The following is a 17,876-nucleotide window of genomic DNA, read 5'->3' as shown; positions in this document are numbered from 1 at the left end:
GTACTAATCTTGTCAATTTTGACTTTGCACATATTCTCTCATTTTGTCAAGTGTCATTTGGAACAGATATCTTTCATTTTGACATGGTGAAGTCTCCTCTCTCTCTCTCTCTCTCTTTTGCATTATGGACTGTGCTTCGAAATTTTGTCTAATAAATCTTTTCCTCACCTTGAGTCTCAAAGATGTTCCCCTCATGTGTTTTTTTTTCTATCAATGTTACAATTTTGCCATTCACATGGACTCTTTAACCCACCATCTGATCACCCACCTTGTATGGGATAACATTGTTTTTCTTTATAAAGTGAGGGAGAGTTTTTCCAGTAAGAACAGCTGACTTTGATGCACCTTATATTGTATTAAACTTCCCTAGAACTAGAGATCCATCTCTGAACTCATGCTGTCCCAATGGATTGTCTATTCTTTCACTAACACCATACTGATTTTTTGTTTGTTTTAAAACAATGTCATTGTAGTATGCCTGAATATTTGGGAGAGGGAGATTCCTGCCCACCCTCCTTTTACTTAGGCATCCATAGACCTTTATTCCTCCTCACACATTTCAGAGTAAGTTTTTATAGCTGGAGTTTTTATTGGGCTTACAGTTACAGATTAATTTAGGGACAAGTAACATTGTCACATAATAAGGTAGCCCTCCCAACAGCATGGGAGGGGTCTACTTGGAAGGGGTCTATATTCACACTTTGCTCCCACCTAGCAATTAACAGGCAATGGATGAAGTTTGCTAAATCAGTGCTATGGAGGAAATCTCCAAGGAGGAAGAAAGAATGGGTCTGGAATGTTCCTCAGCACCACTTCCTCCATTTTTCAATCAAGATGGGCAATAGGAAGGAAACACCATTACAGAACCTGTGTTCTCTGGGTAGACAAAACCCAAGTATGGTGGAGGAAATGCATATGGTGAGAAGTTGAGCCTCCCATTCAGAAGGGTTAGGCTCCCCTGAGGTGGGGGCAAGAGTCAAGGGGATCATAGAACAACAGAATAACTCCTGTCTTTCCCCAGGGTTGCCCTGGCCAGCATCACATGATGGCATTGGCTGGTTCACCACCATCAGTGATATTTGGAAGATTGAACACGTGTTTCCAAACCCATGCACTCCACAGTCTTCCTGAGCCACATTCCAACCATGTGAAATAAGTATACAGAATATTACTCCCATTCAACAGAAGAAGAGAACTAAGGTTCTCAGAGAAGGAAGTTCACTCATCATTCAATAAACATTTATCAAGAGTCCACAGTGCTGGTCCCTGGAATACAGCAGAGACCAGACAAATGGTACCAGCCTAGTGTTGGTAAGTCAGAAGCAGAAACCATGATGGGCATGTTGCTCTTGTCAGCCAGCACCTGTTGCCTGAGGAAACCAACCTCTCCACATTCCATTCCTGCTGTGGTGGTCAATCAACTTGTTTCCTTCACTTTGAAAAATGGTCTAGGTGGAGCCAATATGGCACCATATTCCCTAGACAGTGATTGGTCCAGAGGGTGGGCAGACGATCCTAGCAGGACCAATTAGTCTTTCCTAGGGTTTTCATATGGATGTTGGGATACAGGCATTTATTTCTTTCTAAGGTTGCTAAGGCAGGTGGGTGTAAGTCTTGGATTGCTGGCAACCATCTTGGTATAGGAGAGAACTGTAAGGAAGAATAAAACCAATCAGAGACAAGTAGTACAGACATGAGAATCAGAGACTAACAACATCGTTTGATCACTGGATCTAGCTATGCCAGAAGGTAACACACCTACACTTTCTAGTTATGTGGGCCAGCCCATTATCTTTCGGCTTGGGTTTGAATTACAAACAGTGGAAAGGAAAAGAGTCCCATTGAACAGAGAGACCACAACAACAAGTCCAGCTTTCTGCTCACTCTACTCAACTGTTATTCCTCAGCATCACTAGACACTCTTATGTTGGAGCTCTTTTTGGTCCTAATATCCCTTTTCTCAGAATCTCTTTGTATCCTAATTCTGTCAGCAAGTACCCTTTATTCTTATTGTTTTATGTGCCTTCTGGGTCAATATTTAAGTTGTTGATGAAAATATTAGGGTGGAAGACAGAGTCCTATAATACAAAATACCTTCCTCCCTCAGGCCATCCACTCCTTAATTTTTCACACTATTCTGGTCTTCACAGAATCCCAGATTCCTATTATTACACAAGGACTTCATATTCCCACTACCCATTCCCCACTCCCCACCCCCACCCCCAACCCAGGTTCTTGGCTCCAGTTTTCCTCCACAGAACTGTCAACCTTGGCCAGGGAGCAGGTGGCCTGTATTGTGAGCATCTGTTTGCAGCTTCCCAGCATCCATTCTCCTACTTCCCAGCCAGCAGTACCAAGATTCCACTCCTCCATTCTCAGCTGTGTTGTTTACTGCAATATTTAATAAGACTTTATGGAAGTTTCTGGAATAATAGAAAGGAAGTACAATGCAGAACACAACCAATGGTTACCTCTAACAGTGACTGTGTTGAGCTCCTAGACTGGGGAGGATGGATGTGGTGGTGATAATCTGAGAAAGAGGCCCTTTCTCCAAACTCTGTGACAAGCCCCAGAGAGGGGGGCCAGAGGCCCTTTGCCTAGATGAATGCCAGCCTAAGTCCTCTTTTCCAGATGATATACAGCAGGAAGGCCCATCTCATTCAGGGAACACTGGTGGGCTGCCAACCACAGGGAGGGCCTTTGTCTCTCTGGGCCCAGGGAGTCAGCTATATGCATCGGGACATGCTGGCTGATGGGATCTGGCCTGAACCCAGGGTGGGGCTCCTGAGTTCCAGTCCAGATTGGGTAGGACCAAGCCCAAAGGAGCTTCTCTGTTTTTTCCAACATCAGGCCAGCCCCAGTTGTTCTCCAAAGCAGCTGGCCTGCAGTTCTGGCTGCACAGCAGCCCCAGGTTTTCTGTGCCTTCTTGAAGAAAAGTACACTGAGTCCTCAATACCTCAATTCTGATCCAGGTCTGAGAAGTGATGCTTCCTTTCAAATGTGCAAATTATAGCAAACAACAAAAACAAAACACATTTCTTCCAAAGAAGCAACATGACCAAGAACAGAACTCTGCTCGCTGACACACCTGGTTTCTGCTGTCACAATCTGTGCAATTTTCCAGTCTGAAGCATCTTAGGGATGCTCGGGGCTACATCTCAACAACAAATCTCCTTCAGGAGGAGAGGTGGGAACTTACCCCAGACAACTGTGAAATTCAACTCCCTATACAGATAGTATCCCCAGAACAAAGGAGGTGTCAGGCAAATTCAAGTCAGTACTCTTAGGAGGCACCTCACAAACTTTGAAATAATAATAAATAACAACTTTTGGGTTTGTTTTTTTTTTTAATTTGTTTCTGCTTCAGAATCTCAAGGTCTAGTTGTGGCCAGTGCACCCAGACACAAAAGAAAGCAAGATGGAAAACATGGATTTTGCAAGTGCTGACAGGACACCACAAACCCAGGTTAAAGTCAGTGGACACAAAATATATGGCCTGGGTAGCTACACACAAAGTGGCACAAAGAAGGCATTGAGATGGTTATACTCTGGAGGGAATGATGAGGGGTGGTGAGTCAAGGAGGAGGGATGTGAACCACCTTCCCTCCCACCCAGCCAGGCTTCCATGTGGTTTTGCTCATGCAGTGTCAACAATGTTCTGAACCTGGGAATCTCTTGTGTGACACATAAGCTCATTGCAGGGGTGCAGTGTGGGGACGCAGCAGTCATTCCTTCCCTCATTTATTCTGTGGTTTGCCTGCTACCTGCTGCTCCCCTGCTGTGTGTTGGGGACAGTCAAAAGATGAATGAAGCGGGGATCCCTGGGTGGCTCAACGGTTTGGCGCCTGCCTTCCGCCCAGGGTATGATCCTGGAATCCCGGGATGGAGTCCCACATTGGGCTCCTGGCATGGAGCCTGCTTCTCCCTCTGCCTGTGTCTCTGTCTCTCTCTCTATGTCTACCATGAATAAAAGAATAAAATCTTAAAAAAAAAAAAAAAGATGAATGAACTAATACAGTCTTCACTCACCTGAAGCTTACGGTCGAGACAGGAGTTTCAAATAACCCACACCAATAAACGCACTGGTCACAAGGCCCGCTGAAATCCGGGTGACCCACACACACCTCCCTGACTATGCTGTAGAGTTCTACCCAAGTAGGGAAATGACACTGGGTGGCCTGTGTTCCCACCATCCGTAACTCGCTCCTGGTGATTCTCTCTCTCCTACATGTTCCCAACCTGGGATTTTGCTAGACTCTGAACTTCAGCTTGGAGGCCGTGTGTATCCCGAGAAACTCTTTCCTTAGAACCTGGCTGCCCTAGATCCTGGGGTACCCCTGGGTCTCAAGGGCGTCTCCAGAGGTCTCCACGCGCCCGCGCGGCCTCCCGGGGAGAGCAAACGAGGTCTGGCACGCAGCCTGCAGCAGGTCCGTGCCCGCCGGTGCCCTGCTGGGGGCAGCGCCGCACACGGTCACGTGGCCACGCCGTGCACAGCTTGGCGCGGTGGTGCGGACGCCAGGGGCGGGGCTTCGAGCCCGGCGCGCGTCCCAATTGGCTAAGCGGGGCTGGCTTTCAGCCGGGAACGCGGAGCCGGGCAGGCTGTGCTTTCCGGCTGCCTCGCGGGCCGGCTGCTTTGGCGGGAGTTGGCGGCGGGCGTGAGGTGAGAGCCGTGGGGTTGCTCCCGCGCTGGGCCCGGTCGGACCGGGCCTAGGGCGGTCCAGGGGCCTTCCCGCTTTGGGAGCCCGCCCGGACGACCTTTCTGGGGTTGGCAAGAGTTGGACGGAGGGCCGACCTTGCAGGGCCTGCCGACTAATGCGTCCCTCTGTGGGGTCCGCCAGCGGCCTCCGGTCAGCGCAGACCGAGGGGAGGCGCCAGGTCCGACGTTCGACCCCGCCTCGGACGCAGGCGCCCTTCCTTCTGTCTTGGGGCAGCTCGGGGAACCCTGCCAGGGGTCTGGTGAGAGGCTGTAGTTCTGAGCCCTCCTCCCTCTCCCCTCCCCCTCCCCGGGCGCGCCATGTTCGAGCCGTGGTTCTCTGTAGGGAACAGTCATTCCGAACAGCGACCAGATTTGGGTGTTATCTCTCGATGAAGGGCCGCAGACTGTGCTGCGCGCCCGGGCCAGGCGGCAGGTGTGGGTGATGTTGGCAAATGGGAAGGCACGTGACGCTGCGGGGCTCCAGCCAGCCCAGGCCCTGCGGGGTGCAAGCCAGGGATGCCAGGTCTCAGGTTTGGAGGTTCGGTTTGTTTGTTTATTCATTCATTCATGAGAGACCGAGAGAGAAGCGGAAACACAGGCCGAGGGAGAAACAGGCTCCATGCAGGGAGCTCTACATGAACCCGATCCCGGGTCTCCAGGGTCACGCCCTGGGCCTTAGGCGCCAAACCGCTGAGTCATCCAGGGATCCCCAAGGGTTTCGATTTTTAAAATAATAACAGCAGCTAGAAACCCCCTTTTCTAGTAAAACAAGTTTACTAGTTTCTTTCTTTTTCTTTTTTTAGATTTTATTTATTCATGAGAGAGAGAGAGAGAGGCACAGGCACAGGCAGAGGGAGAAGCAGGCTCCATGCAGGGAGCCCGACGCAGGACTCGATTTCGGGTCTCCAGGAGTACGCCCTGGGCCAAGGCGGCGCCAAACCGCTTAGCCACCAGGGCTGCTCACAAGTTTACTACACTTAAATGTTGAGGTTAAATCATCAAGTTTTAGAATGTTTTATGGCCAAAGAAAATACACCTATGAGCTATATTTGGCCCTTGGGATGCCATTTTACCACCTCTGCCGTGGAGGTGTCCAGGCAGGAGCTACAAACTAATAGGCATCCCCATTTTGGGGACTTGAACATTAGATCTATTCCAGAACTGACCTCTAGAGCTTCTAAGCTGAGTTGACTTGGTAAATGGGAGTTACCTCTTGCTTTGTCTTTTATGTTACCCCTTTAGGGTTAGCACAGATCTAATGGGATTTGATTTTGAGAATGGAGATGGTCTGAGGCTGGGGAGCAGACCTCCTCCTTTGCAAAATAGGTAGAGCCCCTCAAATTGCAGCCTGGCTTGGGGACTCCCTGTGCCAAATGTCTGTGAGTGGGGCTGTGAGAATGTTTTTCAAAGTAGGAAGTGCATTTGGAATGAGTCTAGCAGAGCTTGTGCACTGAGGAATATCGATCCTCCTACCTATTGGCTTCATAGTTCTAAACTGTGCTAACTGGGGAGAGGCAGAGACCAGAGGAATTCTGGGAGAAGAAGTTACAGTCTCATCTAGCACTTCCTGGATCCCTTCTCTGTGCAGGGCTGATCCCTGTGCATATGGAGATGTGTCCACTGCAGCTCTTGCCCCCAGGAGACTTTCAGATGATATGAGGAAATGAAACCTTGGTACTGGAGGAGGCTTCTTGCCCAGCAAGCCTGGGCTAGGGGAACCAAGGAAGAGGAAAAAACTAGACAGCAATCCAGAGGCATCATGGATTTAGAGCCATATAGAGCCACCAAGAACACCCAGGACAGAATTTGGTGGGATGGTGGGGAAGGAAGAGGGAAGAAGGCACTTCCCCATGGATGTGCATTGTGGGATGGGGTAACATAAATAATTGGATCATCCCACCCATCAGGGACATGGTGAGGACTCAGGATAGAGGGGTTTTTTAGTATCCACAGTTTCTAGGCTGGGAGGGGTTCAGTGATGTTTCTTGGAAGATGTTGTTAGTTCAGGGGAATATTGTGGTGGAAAGGAGGAGCTGATGAGATACCTATATGGCATTTCTCTGTGTTCTGACTCTCCAAGCATCCCCCGCCTTGTACCTTGTGCCTACACTCCTGTAACGATCGGATGGATCAAGTGCTCTCTTTGTGGTACAAGAGAGAAGAGCCGCTGAGGAGGACCTGGTGGCCCTATGGCAACAGTCCTGTTCCTCTTTGCAGTCTGATGCCTCCTTCCTGCCAATCCAGCCTTGTTCTTTCCCTGTGCACATAATGGAGACTGTGTTCTCAGTCTCCATTACAGCTCCCATCTGTGCTTTGAGATGGTAGGGGGGCTGTTGATGATAAGACAGCTGATACTCTTCATGTTAGCCTGAGGGCGTCCCTGATCTGGACACAGACCTTTTGGTTCCTTTGTGGGACCTGTTGGATATGGGGTGGGGCTTTGATCTGAGCCAGGTTCCCTGCAGCTTCCAGCCCAGCTTCTCACCACTGCTGGCTAGGATGTTGTCTGTTTTTCCTGGGGGTGGGAGGGTGGTCGGGAGGGCCACTCTAAGAACTTCTGTTGTGGCCCAAACTCCAGTTCCCACTCTATCCTTCTTCCTCTCCAGGTCAGGTTCCTGTGGAGAGAGAGAGGGAGGCAGAAGTGGCTAGTTCCCAGATGTTATAGGCCCCCATGGATACCATGTTGGAGGCCAGACTTCAAACCCAGCAGAGGAACACCCAGAACACCCAGGAGGTAGGGTGGCCCCTCCTATTCCCAATATTCTGTCCTCTCATCTTACCTCATATGTCCCCTCACTTCTGGAGCTGCCTTCTTTTTCCAGGGATTTTGAGTCCTCTAATTTCTTCCTGTGGCCCTTTTCCAGACCAGTTTGTGGTCCTCAGGCTTTGGGATGAAGCTGGAGACTGTTACCCCATTTCTGGGGAAATATCGCCCCTTTGTGGGTCGCTGCTGCCAGACCTGCACTCCCAAGAGCTGGGTGAGTGATGGTAGGACTGGGCCTCACCAGGGAAACTTGGGGAAGCTTGACTATGGGAGCCACGGCTCTGGGAAGCAGCTTCCTTTATGTTTAGCTCTCCTCTACCCATGCCTCTGCTCTTGTCTCTCCTCTTTCAGGGGACTGGATGCACTGGTGTTGGTTGTGTTGTTGGTCTGGGCTGCCTTCCAGGCCTGCGAGAGTTGGGTGGGGAAGTACAAAGAGAGGAGATAGGGCATGGCCAGAGGGCTAGAGTCTGGCCAGGCCTGCATGAGTCTTGTTCAGTTCTGGGGACACTGCCCACTTAAAGTCATATAGCACTCAACATGCTTGAAGACCTCATGCATCCATACCATGCACTGGTGTCAAGGAGCCCCAGGGTCCTGGTACAGATCCGGGCTACATGTTCTCTGCTCTTAACAAAAGAAACTCTTAGAGATTATATGCTATTCTCCAAGAGGGTGTTCTGTAGAGCATGCAGCACTTCTATTTTGACTATATGAGACCCTTTCTCCTGAGTGAGTCTCAGGATCTGAGAAGTGAAATGCTGTGCTGTAATTTTGTCTCCTGGTATATTCCATACTCCATCAGGTAAAGCCTACAGAATATAGAGCAAGGGCTTTCCTGTGTTGGTTTGTGATGGCCCCTAAGTACATGCTGTCCCTGGCCCCTCTCATGCAGGAGTCCCTCTTCCACAGAAGCATAATGGATCTAGGCTTCTGCAATGTGATCCTGGTGAAGGAGGAGAACACCAGGTAGTCAGAGCTGGGAGGTAGGGGAGGGTGGTGGGCAGGGTCCTTGGGTGCAGGGCTGCTGGGGCCCTGTTTTGTGGTGTCATTATTTTTTCCTTTGGTGGAAAAAGAAGGGGCCCTGCCCTCTGCTCCATACCCACAGGTGGGGAGAGGCAAGCTTGGAGCTCTCCTGCAATTTCTTCTGTGAGCATTTATGGATTGCCCACTGTGTGTTAGGCCCTAAACCTGTATCCCACTCACTAGGGAGAGGGGAGGCAATGGGACACAGATGGGCAAGTACTGCTGCTTCCTGCTCTGTGATAAGCCAAACTTAGGTGTTCCCAGGCCGTGGGACTCGGGTGTGATCCCTTCCTGGTGGAATACCTGCTGTAGACCCTAATGGGGTATAATAGGCCCTCTGAAAGATCACCACCCTTCCTGCTCTGTGTCCAGGTTTCGGGGCTGGCTGGTTCGGAGGCTCTGCTATTTCTTATGGTCACTGGAGCAGCACATACCGCCCTGTCGGGATGCCCCACAGAAGATCATTGAAAACACTGGGTGAGGAAGCAGGGATTGGAGTCTGGCTGGCACTTCTGAGACCCTCGAAAGGATGACTAGCACTCCAGGTGGGGGTGGTTTAGAGGGCTGTATTCTAGAGTGTTAACTTTGCCCAGGACCCCTCCTTAAAGATGGAGGATAAATACTGGAGTCTGTGCTCTGGGGATGCTGTGGTGCTAAGGGAAGTTATCTGGGAGAACTTAGGCCTGTCCCAGCCTGATACCACTCCCCCTCACACCACAGGGTGCAGAATGTCATCTCAGGGAGGGTCCCAGCAGGGGCTGGGGAAGGCCAGGTGCCAGGCCTTGCGAAGAAAGAGGTACAGCGCATCCTGGGTCATCTCCAGGCTCCACTCTGCCCCTTCCTGCTCAGGTAACTGTGTTGAGGAGCACTCTTCTCTGGGCTGGGGCATCTGCCCTTCTAAAGAGTGGGTGTTGGCTAGGTTTGGGGAAAGATTGCACTCCTCTCTTGGGAAGTTGGATGATATGCTTACCAGAGGGAGCCCCTGATCTGGACATTGTGAGATCTTTCAAGGACAGCTGGCTTCTGGATGGGACCAGTCAGGTATTGGGTGAGGCTTTGAACTGAGCCAGCTTTCAGCCCAGGTTCTCACCATTGCTGGCCTGGTGTTGTCTATCCTGGGAAGAGGGTCTTGGGAGTCACCCTAGGAGCCCCTGTTTGTGGCCCAGACTCCAGTTCCCTCTCCATCCTTTTTCCTCTCCCCAGATCAGGTTCCTGTGGAGAGAGATGCAGTGGCTGGTTCCCCCATCTTATAAGCCCCCATGCTCCCTCCTGCACTCATCTGACACAGGTCTGAGCTCCTCTTAGATGCAGGGTACTGTTCTGGAGAATGGAAGTATGCACAAGACAGGGTAAACATCGCTGCAAGAAGGACAGAACAAGGGCTAAGATTGAAAATAGTAGTGGGCAAGGAAGAGACTTGTAAGGGACAAAAGGGGGAAGGAGCCAACCTTGAGGGGGCAAGGGTGGAGGGAAGAATCCTACTAGAGGGACTAGCATGAGCTATGGACATAGGAAAAGGGCCAGGTTTTCTCAAGAAGCTGTGGTTGGAAGCTGGCGAGTGAGGGAGAGAGCTGTTGGAGACGAAATTGAGAGGTAGAAGGGACAAGACATACAGGACCATTTAGGAAGTTTGGATTTGATTTCTAAGTGCAGTGAAAACCAATGGAAAGGTTTTAAGCAGGAAATGCTAACAAGATTAATCAGGATCAAGAGTAGTGAACAGAAGACTGTCTGGGAAGCTGTTAGTCCAGGTAAGATGCCATGATGAGGCATGGGGTGGTGACAGTAGGGGTAGGAAAAATGATTCAAAGACCAATGTGAAATTCACAGGACTCACTGATGGATGGAAGGGTGAGGTTGGGGGCAATGAGGGGAAAAGGGAGAAATCACGGGAGAGCCAGGTTTCTGGTAGAGGACCTGGTGGTGTGGATGGAGGGGGCAATCTTGGGGAGGAGTGAGTTTGGCCCACAAAGGATGTTTTGGACATAAAAAGTTTCAGATACCTGACATGCTGGTGGAGACACTGAAGAGGCAGTTGCTTTTGAGTCTGAAGCTCAGAAGAGGTTGGGGCTAGGAACATAGATTTGCAAAGCTTTGGCATGTAGATGATGTTTAAAACCAAGAGATAGGGTACCCCGGGCGGCTCATCGGTTTAGCGCCACCTTCAGCCAAGGGCGTGATCCTGGAGACAGGGGATTGAGTCCCACGTCGGGCTGCCTGCGTGGAGCCTGCTTCTCCCTCTGCCTGTGCCTGTGTCTCTCTCTCCCTCTGTGTGTGTCTCATGAATAAATAAATAAAATCTTTAAAAAAATAAATAAATAAAACCAAGAGATGAATGAGTCACTGAGGGAAAGAAGGCACAGGGCTGCATGGTGGGCTCAGCTATCTTGAAGGTGCTCAGAGGTCAACTGCTTAGTTAGGACATGAAGTAGAGGTCGGGAACTTTGACCAGCTCCTCCATGTGACAATTCTTGGACTTTGCTGAGACTTCCAGTCCCTTGACCTGACCACCTTTATACCAGCCATTACCCCTCCTCTTGTTTATTCTCTCTTGACCTTGCTTTGATTCCAGGGCTCATCATGATGATAATGCCCTTGCAAAGGAGTCACTGGTTTTGTTTGAACCCACCTACCTGCCTCTCTGTACCTAAGCAGCCGAATGTTTCCTTTGAGATTTTCAAAGAGGCACATAGCATCTGCCAAGACTGATCCAGACTACTCCTCCTCACATTTACCTGCTGTCAACTGATGCCCCCATCTCATGCTTCATGGAGAAGTAGAAGCCATTGGTTAGAGCATGCTGCTTGTCCACCACATCTCTGTGCTGCTTGCATCTATGCTTCTCTCTTCACCAGTCCCCCTCATCAGGCCTCTGGGGAATGCCTCATCAGAGACTTGGTCCTTTCAGTTATCCTTTTTTTAAGAATCACTAAATCCCTCCTTTTTGTATTTCATCTTTCCCAGCATTTTTCAAAGACCAGGCAAGGTTATGCCTGAAGGGAGTCTTGGTCCTCTAATTTCTTTTGGGGTAAATGGAGGCAGGAAGATGCTCTGAAGCTGATTTGAGGTAGTTGCACCATGAGGTCTTGGGAAAGTAACTGCATCTCACAGGTGTGGGCTTTGGTGTCAGGCCTCCCTTCTAATCTCCATATCACCACTTCTTAGCTTTCTCTGCTATTCGGCAGCTTCTGTAGAAGCCTCACTTCCTTCTTCCATAAAGTGGAGATGGTAACAGCATTTGCCTCCAGGAGTGCTGGGTAGCCTCTTGAGGTGCCAAGGGCCCTGCTCTGTGGGTGTGGCCCTGACACACCTCAGACTGGGTGTCACTCTCCAGGCTGTTCAGCTGGGCACTGCTGCGGTTCCTGAACTGTGTCTTCCTGAACGTGCAGCTCCACAAGGGCCAGATGAAGATGGTCCACAAGGCCGCCCAGGCAGTAAGGCCCGCCCTCCTTTGGGATGGGGATGGCGGGAACAGAGGAGCAGAGGCTAGTTCAAGCCCTAAGTTAGGACCAGCCCCATCAGCTGGTGGGAAAAATCCACTGCTCTTTGACGACCTTCTCGTCGTGTCTCACGGTCTTGCTCCCATGGGGCTTCCTCTAACGTCTTTTCATCATGGTCTTAACAACCATTACATCAGTGCATTACCTTAAAAGTTGTTGACAGAACTCCTCTACTTTTGGGAAATGTGCTCAGAGAAAGAACTGCTCAGCTGAACCCTTCCTCCCTCTGGGGCTGCCCTGGGTCTGGAGGTGCTGGGTTTCAGCTTCCTGGATCTTCAGGGTGGGGGCGGATTGGCACTTCCCTCTGGCTCTCCCCAAGCAGGGCTTGCCGCTTGTCTTCCTCTCTACCCACAAGTCACTCCTGGATGGGATCCTGCTGCCCTTTGTGCTGTTCTCCCAAGGCCTGGGTGTGCTCCGAGTGGCTTGGGACCCCCGCACCTGCTCCCCTGCCCTCAGGTAAAAGCCTGGTGCTCCTACACGTATAGAGGTGAAGTCCCTAACCTGGGGCAAGAGTGGGTGGGGATGTGTATGGAGGTGGTGCTGGCAGGAGCTTCCCAGAGGCCCTCTTCTTGGCCTCTCTGCTCCCAACTCTCAGCCATCTCAGCCTATGGGGCTCAGACGGGGTCAGCTATGAGCCCTAGGGTCATGCCTGGCTTCAGGGTGTTCAGGCAGGACCCAGGCTGGCCATGGTGGGCCGAGGCTCTTACTAGCCTCCTGCCTGGTCCCATCTCCTGAGCCCCATCTCTCATCAAGCTTTGCCTTATACCCCACAGAGCTCTGCTAAAGAAGCTTGGGGGGCTTTTCTTGCCCCCAGAGGCCAACCTCACTTTGGACAGCTCTGAGGGGGTCCTTGCAAGGGCTGTCGTCCATGCCGTAAGTGCCCCCAGTGGTACCAGTGGGGCCAGACCAGGATACAGGGGCTTGTTGCTGTTCTGGCCTTGATACCTGCCTCTCCCAACCCCCTTCCAGGCTATAGAGCAGCTGTTGGTCACCAGGCAGCCCTTGCTCATATTCCTGGAGGAGCTGCCTGGGGCCCAGGGGCCTCGGCTATCAGCCCTGGGCCAGACCTGGCTGGGACTGGTAGTACAGGCTGTCCAGGTGGGTGTCGTCCCAGATGCCATGCTAGTGCCAGTGGCCATCACCTATGACCTGGTTCCAGATGCACCCTGTGATGTATTCCATGTGAGTTCGGCCCCTGGTGACTCCCCCAAGTAGACACATTATTGTGTCCTCTGGCCGTCTCCTCTTAGGGTTAGAATTAAGGGGACAGTGCAAAGGAATTCTCCAGTCATCATCCTGTGGCACTTGCTAATGCTATGATAGTTATCTGGTCATTTCATCTTCAAAAGAGAGAGAGGGATTTCTCCTGTTTCATGGATGAGAAAATGAGCTTGCAGAGGTCATGATCATGTACCAGTTGGGGGCCCAAATAAAGCGGAGCAGAAAACAGTTCCCCCAGGCAGTTTGCTCACTCAACGTCTCCCTCTCTGCAGGCCTTGGCCCCACTGGGGTTGTGGACAGGAGCTCTAGCTGTCCTGCGGAGCCTACGAAGCTGGGGCCACAGCCCCAGGGTCTGTGTCCGTGTGCATCTGGCACAGCCCTTCTCCCTACAGGTATGCAGCCTGCTGGGCAAGGCTTGGGATTACCTGGGGTACTGGTGCCACACAGTGGTGTCCCAGGGCTTCTGGTGGCCTGGCCCTCAGCCTCTGCAGGGATAGCCTTGCCTATCTCAGGTGGGCCATGTGCAGGTTTCCTAGTGGGCCAGGGCAGGCCACCTAAAAGCCTTGTCCTGGACAGGAATACACCATCAACGCCAGAAGCTGCTGGGGCAGCAGGCAGACCCTGGAGCAGCTGCTGCAGCCCATCGTGCTGGGCCAATGGTAGGGGCAGGGGAGTGTATGAGTCTCGGGGGCAAGGCAGGCAGCCCTTCGGCCCCAGCTTGTGAGCTGGCACCCCCTTCCCCCATACCCACAAACACATCACCAGCTCCAGCCTTCCCTCTCCAGATATCCATGGGTCATCTAGACAGAGCCAGGCACCCCTCCTTGCCTATAATCTGACCGTGGGAGATGGCACACAGACCTGGAAAGGGTTAGAGTTACCGGAGCCACCTCTTGCCTTGGGAGTGGGGATGGGGAAACACATTCACCTTTGAGAAAGCTCTGGGCTTCCCCATAACTGCTTTTAAGTTTGGTCTGTTTATCCTGTGATCTATGTCTCTATCCCAGTACTGTTGTCCCAGACACTGAGAAAGAACAAGACTGGACTCCAGCAACTGGGCTCCTTCTGGCACTTAAGGAAGAGGACCAGCTCCTGGTCAGGAGGCTGAGCCGTCATGTCCTGAATGGTGAGGGCTAGGTCTGGACCTTTTAGAGAAGGCTCCTGAGCAGTTGCTCTACTGGGTCGGCGAGTCTTTGGGCCCCTCCATTTCCAATGGTTTTCTGCACGTGCACTCCTGTGTGGCCCACTTGGGACATGTGAAGAGGAGTGGAACCCGCTCTGCTCTCGGGGAGCAGGGAAGCCAGGGACAACCTGAGGGAGCCACTAAATGCACACAGGTTGGCTAGGCTGTGGAGGGTGCACTGTGTAGGGGGTAGATGGCTGAATGAGCCATACCTGGCTCTGCCTTGGGCTCATCACTTCACCAGAGTCTTGTCTCCTTAGTTGTAAATGAAGGTGATGTCAGCTGCACAGAATTATGTACGTAAGGGACTTAAGAGCACCCTCTGTACCCAGAACTGTATTACCAATTTTATTACTATTCAGTGCCTCTTCTGTGGCAGACTGGGTTGGTGAGTGGGCCTGTGAGAGGAAGGAAGATCCCAGAGCTCCCAGCGTGTATTTGATAAACGTTGGTTTTCCACAGGAAGTGTGGCACTTGAGGACCAGGCCTTCTCTCCCCTTACCTGGGGTGGAGTTGTATGTGTGGGGTGTGGCTGCTGCCAGGGGGCTGTGGGAGGAATGCTCTTGACTAGGAAGACTTGCTGGGGCGGTGTGAAGGGACTAGACCACTGGCCTTTAGGCCCTGACCAGCATTTCCCATTCCCCGTCCCAGCCAGCGTGACAAGCTCGGCAGTAATGAGCACGGCCATCATGGCTACACTGCTGCTCTTCAAGCACCAGAAGGTAGGGAACGGGAATGGTAGGAGGCTGCGGGAGGGGTGTGAGCATCCTGTTCAACTCCTGCACTGCCCTGCCCCCTCCACCCCCCAGGGTGTGTTCCTGTCACAGCTCCTAGGGGAGTTCTCCTGGCTGACAGAGGAGACGCTGCTGCGTGGCTTTGACGTGGGCTTCTCAGGGCAGTTGCGGTGCCTTGTGCAACACACACTGAGCCTGCTACAGGCACATGTGGCCCTGCTGCACGTCCAGCAGGGGGACTTGCTGGTAGTTCCTCGGCTGGGCCCAGGTCTCACACACCTGGCACGCCTGAGCGCGGAGCTGTTGCCTGCCTTCCTGAGTGAGGCTGTGGGTGGTGAGTCCCTAGGGCTTGGGCTGGGTGGGATGTGCATAGGGATGAGGCAACTGGCTTCCGCCCTTTTGCCCGGCCCTTTCCTTCCCTAGCCTGTGCTGTTCGCGGGCTGCTGGCAGGCAGAGTACCACCTGAGGGGCCCTGGGAGCTACAGGGCATTGAGCTACTGAGCCAGAACGAGCTGTACCGCCAGATCCTCCTGTTGCTGCACTTGCTGCCACAGGACCTGCTGCTGCTGCAGGTCAGGTCTCTCCCCCCAGCCCTGCATGGTCTTGGGCCTCCCCATCTTGGTTGACGAGAGGGGCCCGTGCCTGCCCAGTCCCTCCCCCTAGGTCCTCCTATGTTGGTCGGTCTCCCTTGCCCTGCTTCTGGCCAGGCTCCTGCCCATCATTTGGTTCTCCTGAGGCCACACGAATGCTTTTCTCCTCAGCCCTGCCAGTCTTCCTACTGCTACTGTCAGGAAGTGCTGGACCGTCTCATCCAGTGTGGGCTCCTGGTTGCTGAGGAGGTAGGCAGGGCAGCTGGAGACAAAGCCCCAGTGTGGGGCTTGGCCACCTGCTCCCACCCCTAGTGACAAATGCCCCAGACTCCTCCTACCCCAGCATGCTGTGGGGAGGGCGTGCCCCTGGCCCAGCAAGCAGGGAGGCCTAGGTCCTGCCTCTGCCGCCGTTGCCTTGGGCTTTGTCACATCTGTCTGATTAGGACAGGCCTGGACACTTGTACCTCTGGGGTTCTCTGCATGCCTCCTGCCCTGCCCAGTTCTTGTCCACAGAGCTGTGGCCCTTGAGGGTCAGTGCACACCTCTTCTCACCCTGCAAGTTGTCTCAGCAGGTGCTGTGGTCTGGCATGGCCCTGGGGATCCTTTTGGGCTCCCTAGGTCTGCCTTTGCTGGTTTGTTCTCACCTCTGCATGCCTGGTCTGCCATGTACCTGGTTTAGGGAAGTAGGGGGCTCAGGGCTGAACCTGTCAGGGACCAATGGCTCCCACGGCCCCCAGACCCCGGGCTCCCGGCCAGCTTGTGACACAGGGCGGCAGCGTTTAAGTGCAAAGCTGCTGTGGAAACCGAGTGGGGACTTTACTGATAGTGACAGTGATGACTTCGAGGAAGCTGAGGGCCGGTACTTCAGGGTAAGTTGGGAGAAGCCATGTTGGGGCTGGGGGGCAGGCAGCCCTGTTGGGAGCTGCCCTCACTCTGGTCTGTCCCCCTCCAGCTCAGTCAGCAGTCACGCTGCCCTGACTTCTTCCTTTTCCTCTGCCGCCTGCTTAGCCCGCTGCTCAAGGCCTTTGCACAGGCTGCTACTTTCCTCCACCAGGGACAGCTGCCTGATACGGGTAGGGCCCATGCTTCCCTAGCCAGCTACATGGGGAGGCTGACAGCACAGGGTTGGGGCCCCAGGCCTACGTCTTCTCTCTCCCACAGAGTTGGGCTACACCGAGCAGCTCTTGCAGTTCTTACAGGCCAATGCCCAGGAGGAAGGGTTCTTTGGTGAGTTCCAAGTAGCCAGCCCAGGCTCCCCAGAGGCAGGGAAGGGTTTGCCGGTGGCTGCTGCCCCCTGCTGGGCAATGACATCACGCAACTCCAGGAAGGAGGGTTGTACAGTAGAGAGGGTCCTCACATCTAGTCTGAGCCCTATCCTTGACTAGCTCCTCCTTTCAGCACAGGAGAAGCCTGGGCCCAGTGGTTCCCAGCTTCTCCCTAAAGCTTTTACTTCTTTCTTCCTTCCAGAGTGTGCAGACCCAAATCTTGCTATCAGTGCTATCTGGACCTTCAGAGACCTGGGGGTAAGAGGAGCCAGTCTCACCATCCTCCTATCCCTATACCCTGATAGAGCTGCCCAGAGCAGCCTAGCTGTGCCCACCCTGCTGGTTACCTAGTGTCTCCCAAGAATAGGTTTGGTGGTGGCAGTTGAAGGTAGGACAGTTTTCCTGGCCCTCATAGTCTCTTAAACCACTGTCTAATCCTACTCTCGAGTTTCTTGCACTCAAACACTAAGGCCTAAGGGTCCTGAGGTGTCTCTGCAGTTTGCTGGAGACAGGCACAGTCCCCATGATGAGCACTCACAGCCCTTCCCTTGTGGCCCAGGTGCTACAGCAGACACCCAGCCCTGCAGGCCCCATGCTCTACCTTTCCCCTACATTCACCAGCCGGGAAAATCAGGAGAAGCTGGAACAGTTCATCCGGCAGTTCATCTGTAGCTAGAACTGTGCGGGGTGGAGCCTATGCTGAGACTTCTCAGCCCCAGAACATGGCTGTGTCCTGGACCCAGAAGACAGACTGGGGCTGGGGGTGGTGGTGGTGGTGGTGGTGCGGTGCATACCCTTACCTGAACTATAAAATCTTTTGTGCTTCATTGTCCCTTGCTGTCTCTTGCATTTTCCATCCTTTGGTGTGTTAAACAAAGGGACCGGACAAGTCTTATTCCC

At 52.7% G+C, this 17,876-nt stretch overlaps 1 protein-coding gene and 1 long non-coding RNA gene across 7 annotated transcripts; one reads left to right on the top strand and one right to left on the bottom strand.

The window, feature by feature from the left end:
* Positions 1-567: 567 nt before the first annotated feature.
* LOC140600002 (uncharacterized) lies at positions 568-4,469 on the bottom strand. The gene is made up of 2 exons (XR_012003143.1): positions 4,030-4,469; positions 568-1,650 (listed from the first exon to the last, which is right to left on the bottom strand). It is a non-coding gene; the product is annotated as an uncharacterized lncRNA (long non-coding RNA).
* Positions 4,470-4,519: 50 nt separating this feature from the next.
* GPAT2 (glycerol-3-phosphate acyltransferase 2, mitochondrial) lies at positions 4,520-17,808 on the top strand. 6 transcript variants are annotated; one of them, XM_025994321.2, is made up of 22 exons: positions 4,520-4,660; positions 7,303-7,430; positions 7,561-7,674; positions 8,353-8,426; positions 8,856-8,960; positions 9,204-9,332; positions 11,818-11,917; positions 12,306-12,439; positions 12,757-12,856; positions 12,953-13,165; positions 13,477-13,596; positions 13,781-13,863; positions 14,212-14,330; positions 15,039-15,109; positions 15,197-15,455; positions 15,545-15,693; positions 15,883-15,960; positions 16,449-16,580; positions 16,664-16,784; positions 16,873-16,938; positions 17,179-17,234; positions 17,536-17,808. In XM_025994321.2, the coding sequence occupies exons 2-22, from the start codon at positions 7,368-7,370 to the stop codon at positions 17,650-17,652; spliced, it is 2,403 nt and encodes an 800-aa protein (XP_025850106.1). In that variant the 5' UTR covers positions 4,520-4,660; positions 7,303-7,367; the 3' UTR covers positions 17,653-17,808. The 6 variants fall into 6 exon arrangements, with proteins under 6 accessions (XP_025850106.1, XP_072623278.1, XP_072623275.1 ...); XM_072767177.1 differs by having other exon boundaries at positions 4,532-4,660; positions 12,339-12,439; XM_072767174.1 differs by having other exon boundaries at positions 4,558-4,660; positions 12,303-12,439.
* Positions 17,809-17,876: the final 68 nt, after the last annotated feature.

This window comes from Vulpes vulpes, chromosome 8 (assembly GCF_048418805.1).
Source record: "Vulpes vulpes isolate BD-2025 chromosome 8, VulVul3, whole genome shotgun sequence".
Lineage (NCBI taxonomy): Eukaryota > Metazoa > Chordata > Mammalia > Carnivora > Canidae > Vulpes > Vulpes vulpes.
Note: the sequence above shows the minus strand (reverse complement) of the source record. Positions and strands in the feature narration are given on the sequence as shown.

Excerpts from the sequence above, each read along its gene's own strand:
- GPAT2 (XM_072767174.1), top strand. The coding sequence starts at position 7,368 with ATGGATACCATGTTGGAGGCCAGACTTCAAACCCAGCAGAGGAACACC. Across the intron at positions 7,675-8,352 it reads CCTGCACTCCCAAGAGCTGG|GAGTCCCTCTTCCACAGAAG; the intron begins GTGAGTGATGGT and ends CCTCTCATGCAG. Across the intron at positions 15,694-15,882 it reads AGGACCTGCTGCTGCTGCAG|CCCTGCCAGTCTTCCTACTG; the intron begins GTCAGGTCTCTC and ends TTTTCTCCTCAG.